A 9,946-nucleotide genomic window follows, 5' to 3' on the forward strand; every position below is an offset into this window, starting at 1 on the left:
GTGTCCCTCCTTCGGGGAAGCAGGGTGAGGACTTCCACTTTCAGTCATGGCCTTATCTTCACAGCTGTTAATAAAGCTAAAAGGTGAACTCCAAGTATCGTTTCCCCATTTTTTTTGGCCAATCAAAACAGCCCTCCACCCTGCGCCCCCCCCCCCCCCCCAGTCTTGGAAACATTCTCACAGATTTATTTCATTTTTTGAGGCCTTCGCTCATTTGGGGGCTGCCCTAGAGTTCAGTTTGCCAAGGTTATTCTCGGTTTGCTCAGCCCTCTGAGCTGCGCCGTTCCAGGTCACAGAGAACGAACCATCAAAAGTAATGAAATGTAAGTTATATAACTATGGCTTTTACCTGTCTGTCTGTCTGTCTGTCTGACTATCTTTCTTGCATAATTCACATCAAAACCATAGACAGGATATGAAATGACTTATGAAACTGATTTGAGTGGGGCAAAGCACCTTGAACGCACATCGCTAAGTTCCTGGAGGGGAAGTCCATAAACTGTTATTAATCAATGGGGAACAGCCGCTGCTTGTCGCCGACATTTGTAGCTTGGGATGTGTTTCATGCTTGGCTCCTTGCCAGGTACTTGTGACTTGGATTGGCCTCTTTTGGGGGGCCAGGATGCTGGGCTTGAGGGATCCCCTTGGTCTGACCCAGTACAGCATAAGCTTATGTTCCCATGTAAGAACTTACATTGGGTACAGTGTGACAATTCAAACGTGATCAGGAGGTCGCGGGGAGGAAGAGATTAAAATCTCTTGCAGAGAAGGAAGAGGATGGATCATCATCACGGTGAGGGAGCCACCTGCATCAGCGAAAAGAGACCCGCAAAAGCAGGACCCTCACAGTGCACGCTTTTTACAGCCTTGCTGATCCACGGCAAAGCCAAACCTTCTGTCTCCTCTTGCTTGGGGTAAGCGGTGAAGATTGAGCGATTGGATTTGGGCTTAAGATTTCAGCTGAGCTGATGTGGCTTAGCAAAAAGCTGGCTAGTGTGGGACAGAGCCTAATACTGCTACTACTTATTACTTCTGTAAGGCTCCCAGAGGCATGCAGCACTGAGCACATGCACGTAAGATTAAGAGACAGGTCCTACTCAACAGAGTTTGCAGTTTAGTCAAGACACCCAGACAAGACAAATAAGAGACTTCACGAAATGTATGTATTACAGAAAACATGGTTAAAATCAATAAGGCTATGGATCAGGGAGAGACAGATTTAAAGGTTTAAAAGCATCCTCAAAAAAGGTGAGTTTTTAGTTTCTCTTCCTTGTTAGGGGTGTCAGACAAAAGTCCTGTCTCAGCAGTAACAGGGGAGGACTTGAACACGGAGTTTTCACGGTATTTTTGTTGCACTTTCTGTGTCTGCTCAGACTGGGAAGTCAGGATGGTGGTGCTGCTGCTTCTCCCGCTGCTCCTTGGTGGAGCTGCTGCTGAGGTACACCCTGATGGGACCCTGGACGTGCACTGGAAGCTCTGGATGAGAGCACATCAGAAGGACTACAGCAGCCAGGTAAGATCACACTGCATTCAATGCAGCCCATAATCAGACCCCAGGAAGCTGCATGCTCCCACAACGGGAGACACGAAAGGAATCAGCTGGTAACCCCTGGGCGGCGCTGGCTAGGTCAGCTGCCAGAGCTGTGAAACCTAGAGATGGGAGTTCAGATTCCACCTTCGCTACTCACAGTGTGATCCTGCAGCGAAAACAAGCTCTCTGTGAACAGAATGAGGAAGTAAGCTCTTTGGGGTGGGGAGCTAGGTTGCTATAGAGGCTTACAATGCTATTGATCAATAAAAGAAAGGGGGGGATCCTTCAGACTGAAATACCAGCAAGGAAACAGGCCAGAATATCCTAATAATGCTGCATGATTTTTGCTTTTATCTTAATAAAAGTAAAATAAACAAGATCTCCCAGAAGCTTTTGGAGTCACAAGCTTACTTTAATTATCTGCGCATTGATTTCTCGTTGCCCCTCCTTGTGTTCCCTTTGTTGTTTTGTTCACTTTTTTCCCTTGCCCACTCAAATCAACACATTTGCTTGTAAGGCCAGACGGACGTGGCCAAATGCAAATGAGGGGTTGATGGAAGATCTCAATGATTTCTTGATTTTTTTCTCACATCATGGTCAAAGGTCCCTCTTCCCCATCTTCTTTGCGAACCAGACTGGATATTGTACAAGCTTTTTTTTTCTAGGCTGGATTTCTCAAGCCCTGGATGCAGCAACAAGCACTTCCTGACTGATGCACACCCAGCAAGAGGATGTGCTGAAAGGGAGGGAGTTGGGTCGTCATTGGCATGATGCTTGAAATTAACCTTGCAGGCAGACCGACTGAGAAGACGTCTTATCTGGGAGAAGAACCTGAAGCTGATAGCGATCCACAACCTGGAGCACTCCTTGGGGCTGCACTCCTACGAGCTGGGAATGAACCAGTTTGGAGATATGGTATGCGCCATTAATGCTTCTTCTACCAATTGTATAAGGGCCGGCTATTCACTGCCTGACTCGGGAACAAGGGGACACATGGGCATAGTCTCTAAAACGTGTGCTCCACAGCATATCATGAAATTCTAGTGAATAGCTCATCTCCTTATTCATCCATAGTTTCTGTGCCATCTGGGACAGGCCAAGGCAAAACTGGGCTAGTCCCCCCAGCTGCATCTATAGACATTTAGTCCTTCTTTTCTAAAGGAAATCAGAACTTCGGACCAGATATACTAGAGGGTTATTCCCATTTTATGTCTAAGGGAAACATAGCACATCTGGCTCCTAAATCTCTACTCAGTGCCTGCAAGGACTGGATCATCGTGCCTTTCTGACGTGGAACTCTCAGGTCACCTTGTGTCACTTGCTCGATATTCAAATGATAAACTTGAACATGTCAAACACAGAAGGTAGCATAGTCTTCTTCCCTATAGAAGGAATATCAGCCTCATTGGCAGTACATTACCTCAGGGAGTGGGGCCTATTAGCAGTCCCAAAAGCTTGTATCTTCATTAAGCAGTTCTTAGCCTTCTATAAAGGGATTATATTTGTCCAACTGCTTTGTTTGTTCTCTCATAACATATAATAAATATGCACTGAACTAATTCAGATGCTGACAACAAAAACCAAGAGACAGCAATGGTATTTATCTCCCTCTCTGTGAAATCCTAACCGAGATTTCTGTTCTAGTGCAATAGCAAATATGCTGGAAAAATACTGTATATCATCATTTATTTATTTTAAGCTTTTCCAATTATAGAGCTGAAAGAGTGTTATAGCAGGCCAGCATTTACATTCTTAATAATTAAATACGTAGAAAGGCACAGTAGATATCATAGTAAGACATCAGTACAAAAAAAAAAAGATAAATCAGGGGTCATACATCAGAGAGGTGTTTTAGGGTGAGGAAGAGTAAAAGAAATAAGGTAATGTGAAGAGGAACGAGAAGATATCATATAGGTACAGTTTAGCATGCTAGGATAATTGGTTATGTGTGCCCAGCAGACTCTTAAAGGACACAGTTTCCTGTAGTATTTTGATAATCAGAGAGTGTGGCTTGAGAAGTAGGCCAGTTTAGGACTGTGCCCCAAAAACCACCTCAAAGAGTTTTCTGAAAGCTAGCCTGATGTTGGAAGGCAATGCATTCCAGAGGCTTGGGACTGAACCAGAGAAGGTTCTACTGCTCCTGAAGCTGGATCTGAAAATCTATCTCAGAGAATTAGCCAGCCTTGTAAAGATGGTGCTTCTCCACTTTAATATGTCTGAGACATAAAGTGGCTCCCCCAAGGTCATGATAAACTAGTAGAAATCTTGGACTAAAATACAGAAGTCGTGAATCTCTCAGTTGCCTGCTCTGACTATCAGCCTGCACCTCTCTCTCCTATACATAACTTTGTCTTTTCCTCTCAGACAAGTGAAGAGGTCATTGCATCAATGACCGGCTATAAAGCCTCAAGCCGCCTGGAGTTTAATGAAACGGGTATTGCTCAGCCCAGCTCTGTGCTCCAGCTGCCTGTCTCCTTTGACTGGAGAGTGAAAGGCTGCGTCACAGATGTGAAAAATCAGGTATGCAATGATTCGGTGGGACCAGATTGCCTCATGACCACTGGACTATTTAAAGTTCAATTCTCCCACTATCAGAATGTTTCTGAGTATAAATAAAGGCTGGACAGAACTGCACCCACAAACCTAGTTATCTATGATTGCCCTTCAAGCACAAAGTAGCTAAGTTTATGTGCTGTTAGCCTGAATCTCATGGGAATTTGTAATAAATCAGAATGGAGGTGCGTGTTTTCCAAAGTGAAAGATCACAGCCATGTTTTGCCAGGGGTTGCGTCAGGAGGGACAGCGGTAACAAATTGTCTGTATTATATATGGATGAACATGTATACCCATAACTTATTCAGTAGCCATGAGCAGCCCCTGGTGAAATACGGCCATGTCGGGGGAACTGAATCATATAAGCTGTTTTCAAATTTGAATACTTGGATGTTTGCTGTTCATATCCCTGAGACATTAAAACTCTGCATATTTTGAAAGTCTTTACAGCTTGAGGTGATCTTTCACTTTGGAAAACACGCACCTCCCTCCTGATATTAATTGATGCGTGTATGCTATTCTCCACTTCCTTCCTGGTAATTTGTATTAAATGTCATGGTCAGTCAATGGCTAAATGATAAAATTCATAAGCAGCTCATTTATTGGTCATGAACCCTTCCAGACTTTTTTGAAAAGTCTCAGAGGCACAGGTTCTGTGACAAAGTCTAATCCCCAAGTGCAGGAGGCCTTACTTTCCCCTTCATACCACTACAACTGGCACCCAACGTGGGGCACATATTCAAGGCTCCAGGATGAAGAACCTCGGGATCTCTCTCAGGAGAAACACAGCTTTAGTTTCTCAGTTCATGCTAGTGAAACCAAATACGTGTTACTGCTGAGTTGTTCTTTTTCTTTCAAGAGAGAAGAAAAGAAATGTGAAGTAAGCATGTTATATTTTACTTTGGAGAAATGGTTAAAGAATTTACTGCATAATCAACAACACCCTGATCCTGTCTTTCTTTATGGAGAAAACATCTCTCTTTATAGTAGAAGTTACCTTTATTTAGTTGATTTTGGTTAATAACTAGCATTTGGTCCCAGAAAAAAAAGGATATTTGTTCATGAGGCAAAATGGACAGTTTTGCAAAAGAATTACAATAAATGTTAAGATCACCTCTCAGTCACCATTGTGAACATAGGGGTAAGAAGACAGAAGGAATGATTTGCAATCACGTTTAACCTTTCCAAATCTATTTTATTTGCTAGGTTCCGTCAAGCAGACATTTTTATTTCCCATAAATGACCCACATGACTCGGTACTTTCTAGCCTGAGAACCAGGGAAATTAGGGTTCAGATCCTGCTGATACATCTTGTGACCTTGGACAAGTCACTTTACCCCCCATTGCCTTAGGTACAAACTTAGGGTCTGATTTATTAAGGACTTTCTTCCATTCTGTGTCTATGGGAAAAAAATGCTTACTAAATCAGGACCTTAGATTGTGAGCTCTCTGGGGACAGGGGAATAACTCCAGTACCTGAATGTAATCTGCTTTGAAGTGTCACAAAAGACGGAATGTAAATCATTAAATTAAGAATTAATTAATTGTAATGTCCATCATAATTGCCTATCTTAACCTGTTGAGTCTGGATGCTCAGCCACATCAATAGTCACTGCATATACACATGACAGATGTGTAGAAGAAGTGGAATATTCATGGAAGTTTGATTTATTTTTTTTTATGGACAAAGCTCAATTTTATGGGTTGGTTTTTTTTTCCACTGAAGTGTGAGATGGCTGTGTCTTAGCGACAACTGCTAAGCATCTCATAAAACTTATTAAAAACAACATTCAACACAGACGGCAATTAGCGGAGTCCACTGTAATCAGAGCAGGGCCCGTTCGTCACACCCGCACATAAAAAATTTAAAAAATATTTTTACACTTTAAAAAAGTTTCAAGGGCCATAAGAATGTTTTCAGGGTAACATAACTGGACATAGTGTTGAGGGGAGTTGAGTTAACCCCATTGGCAGTCTTCCTGGATTATGTGACTAGTTTTCTACCCGTATCTTTTCCTCAGGGGTCCTGCGGTTCCTGCTGGGCATTCAGTGCTGTGGGAGCACTTGAGGGGCAACTGAAGCTGAAGACAGGAAAGCTGGTGCCCCTCAGTGCCCAGAACCTGGTGGACTGCTCAAAGAGCTGCGGAAATTATGGCTGCAGTGGGGGCTTAATGACACGGGCCTTTCGCTACATCGCTGACAACAAGGGCATCGATTCCGAATCCTCCTACCCGTACAAGATGAAGGTAACGGCTTTTGCACCAGACGACTAGCACGGGACGCAGGCTGTGTGTCTGCCTTTTTTCCATGGGCCTTTGCCCCGGTTCTGGGCAAAGGCCCATGAGCGAGAGGCACAAACCCACTTTCCCTTTGAGATTTCCCAAAGGTACGAAGTACGAGCGGTCATTTGTAACCTGCTCTTTCTGCTGGTAGAATTTTTGCTCCAAAAGCACGCACGAGGATTTGAAAATGCAATCCAAGTGTGCCAACCCAGTCTAAAAATGCTACCCCCTGCCCCTCCCCCCCCCGGGGAATTCCTCCTCTCAATGTGGCTAAAACTACGCCGCATTGAGGGGGGGAGGGATTTATGGGGGTAAAACACTTTTTACCTGCGTAAATCCCTTTCAGAATGTACCGTTTCGTGACTGATGTGTTAGAGGAACACTTGACCCTTCCAAAAAGCCACCGCTTATGTTAGGGGGACCTCTTCTCTGAATCCCCTGCTTTTTCATAACTGATCTCGCTCAGCGTCTACCACGTTACCAGTCACAGTCCCCCGGAGAAGCACTGCGACCTAGCGGGGAAGCGTTCCTGAGCCGCGTGCCACCCTTGCACCCATGAGATAATCACAAGTTATTGCAGTTTTTAAAGAATCGTCTCGCTTTGTTTTTTGGGGGGTTTTTTTTTTTTACTTTTTCCTTCTTGCTGTGAAACCTCAGTTTCATTTCTTCTTTAAAGCCATCCAGCTGGTTTCTATCCAAGATTACGTTCAAGTTTGCCTTTCTTTCGGCGGGGGAAAAAGGAAGTGATCTTTACAGATAATAAAAACTTCCAGGATTAATTGGAATTTCTAATGCTGGTGTTGGTTCAAGTTTCCTTTAGTCTGGCATTTCTAAAGAGAGGCCCAATGACTCTGTGGAGAGGATGCCAGACTAAGGCCTGCTCTGCACAAGACGCGGCCATTCATGCTCTCACTGTGAGCGCTAGGCACATCTCGATGTCCGATCTATCCAGGTACAGTTAAGGAGCTGTCATCTGTCTTTGCTTCTGCCAGGATGGACCATGCCACTATAACCCAGCTGCCAGGGCTGCCGGCTGTTCTGGTTACAGGAAACTTCCGCATGGCAACGAAAAAGCCCTACAAGAAGCTGTGGCTACCATAGGACCAATATCTGTAGCCATTGATGCCTCCAGGCCTAAGTTTTTCTTCTACAGAAGAGGTAAGACCTTCGTCTTTTCCCTACTCCGCTTTCACAATGGCCACTTACACTGCCTTCCTGAACAAATGCAATGCTTTAAATCGAAGAGCGTCGATTTGGGCTCATGACTTTGGCGTCCTGTGCTCTGTCAGGGAGCAGGATGACCCTTAGATGAATGGGCACTTTTCTACATTGTAATAAAGCAAACCTAGGACACAAAAGGGGCCTTAGTGGCGGAGGGAAGAAGACAGGACATTGAGTAAGACTGGTGGCGGCGGCACAGTAAGAAGATTCAAATAGGCATGCTGAGTGAACCAAATGGTCCTTTTCCGACAACACCTTCTATATTTATGTTTCTATGTATTCAGTGTTTAGCAGGCATCAATAAACTACCAGAAGGAAACATTTTCCATAGAATCAGAAGTTCAAGAACAAGGGGGCCATCATATGAAACTGAAAGGAAGGACGTTCACAAGAAACATGAGAAAATGCTTTTTTTGCCGAGAAGGTAGTTAAGCAGGTCTTACTATGCAAGCGGTTGGCGCCACTTGTGTTGTAAGAACAATAATCACTTAGCTTTTTTCATTATCTTAGTTTTAAACAATTAACAATGTGCATCTTCTTTGCCCGTATTCACAAGGGCTCTATGGGCCTGCCTGGCCCCGTTGCGGTTTTGCAAATCTTTAGTGCCTCCCAAGTCTTCTTTCTTAACCCCCTTTAACACACAATGGAGAAACGCGCAGAGGACTTCACCACGTGCGCCCTTCTGCTCCGGGTGAAGAGCCTCTAGCTCTACACATGGCATGGTCCTTGGATGAAATGACCTCAACGGTCCTGATGGTTTGCAGCTTTAGACGTTATTAGCTGAAGAAAAGTTATCACTTTCGGCCAACCAGCGCCTTGGGTTATCCTTGGCAAATTTGACTTGGTGGGGCTAACATACAGTGTCCCCCTTTCTGTCTCTAAGGCTGTACATTATGTCCTGTGCCACGGTACTACGGAGGGGTGCAGGCGACTATTCAAATTCATCCCAGCCCTTTTTTTTTTCATTGGCTCCAGGTGTATACTATGACCCGTTGTGCAACAGTTCCCATGTGAATCACGGAGTCCTCGCAGTTGGATACGGTGTGGATCAGGACAAGGAATATTGGTTGATTAAAAACAGGTGTGGAGGAGTATTCTTGAATGTTACGTTCCAGTTTAGGTGTGTGTGTGTGTGTGTGTCTCTATGTGTGGGTATGTGTGTCTTGTGTGTGGGTATGTGTGTCTGTGTGTGTGTGTGGGTATGTGTGTGTGTGTGTTTGGGTGTGTGTGTGTGTGTTTGTGTGTGTGTCTGTGTGTGTGTGTGTGTGTGTGTGTGTGTGCTTATGTGTCTGTGTCTGGGGAGGACTGGGAAGGGGAACATGAAAATGACCTCAAGTTCTCCGGAAAGCATCACGTTCCTTTGTTCTGTTTCCTCCTCTTACGGGCCCAGCTGGGGGACCTCATTCGGTGAGAAGGGCTACGTCCGCATGGCGAGGAATCGCGGGAACCATTGCGGCATCACAAATGACTGTTCCTATCCCCTGATGTAGTTGCTAAACAAGCAGAAGAGAGATCCATACCGGTATTTTCCCAGTCATCCTCGCCCGTATTAGCAACTGTGGGAGAAGGAAGTCCACTGCAGGAGCTGGGTGATTCCTTTTAGCTTTTCATGCAGCATGTACACTCAAACGGGCCGATACAGTAAAAATCGTGGGAGAGCGGGCGAGCGCCCGCTCTCCCGGTACGCACACAGGCCACTCTCCTGTGCGTGCGATTCAGTAAGTTAATTTATTTAAATTAGGGCCCGCGGTAAAAAGAGGCAAGTCCCTAGCGCCTCTTTTCGGACAGGAGCGGCGGCTGTCAGCGAGTTTGACAGCTGACGCTCAATTTTGCCAGCGTCGGTTCTCAAACCCGCTGACAGCCACGGGTTTGGAACCCGGATGCCGGCAAAATTGAGCATCCGGTTTTCAACCCGCGAGCCGCGGGCCCATTTAAAATTTTTTTTTTATTTTTAACTTTTTTTAACTTTTGGGACCTCCGACTTAATATCGCCATGATATTAAGTCGGAGGGTGCACAGAAAAGCAGTTTTTACTTCTTTTCTGTGCACTTCCCCGGCGCTGGCAGAAATTAACGCCTACCTTTGGGTAGGCGCTAATTTCTTAAAGTAAAATGTGCGGCTTGGCTGCACATTTTACTTACTGTATCGCGCGGGAATGACTAATAGGGCCATCAACATGCATTTGCATGTTGCGGACGCTATTAGTCTCGGAGGGGTTGGACACGTGTTTTCGATGCGCTATTACCCTTTACTGAATAAGGGGTAAAGCTAGCGTGTCGAAAACGCGCGTCCAAATGCCGGTTAACAGTGCGCTCCACCGGAGCGCACTGTACTGTATCGGCCTAATAGGAAGTAGTAC

General features: G+C 45.1%; 1 protein-coding gene across 1 annotated transcript; it reads left to right on the top strand.

Moving 5' to 3' along the window:
• The first annotated feature begins 224 nt into the window (after nt 1-224).
• On the top strand, nt 225-9,278 carry LOC115078509 (cathepsin S-like). The gene is made up of 8 exons (XM_029581436.1): nt 225-323; nt 1,374-1,513; nt 2,324-2,446; nt 3,896-4,051; nt 6,106-6,330; nt 7,359-7,524; nt 8,563-8,668; nt 8,978-9,278. The coding sequence occupies exons 1-8, from the start codon at nt 317-319 to the stop codon at nt 9,075-9,077; spliced, it is 1,023 nt and encodes a 340-aa protein (XP_029437296.1). The 5' UTR covers nt 225-316; the 3' UTR covers nt 9,078-9,278.
• The last annotated feature ends 668 nt before the right edge of the window (nt 9,279-9,946 follow it).

Source organism: Rhinatrema bivittatum, chromosome 16, assembly GCF_901001135.1.
Source record: "Rhinatrema bivittatum chromosome 16, aRhiBiv1.1, whole genome shotgun sequence".
NCBI classification, from domain to species: Eukaryota; Metazoa; Chordata; class Amphibia; order Gymnophiona; family Rhinatrematidae; genus Rhinatrema; species Rhinatrema bivittatum.

Bases quoted from the DNA above. Each gene is read 5' to 3' on its own strand.
- LOC115078509 (XM_029581436.1), top strand. The intron at 4,052-6,105 runs GTATGCAATGAT...TCTTTTCCTCAG, and splicing joins TCACAGATGTGAAAAATCAG to GGGTCCTGCGGTTCCTGCTG. The intron at 8,669-8,977 runs GTGTGGAGGAGT...TTACGGGCCCAG, and splicing joins TATTGGTTGATTAAAAACAG to CTGGGGGACCTCATTCGGTG.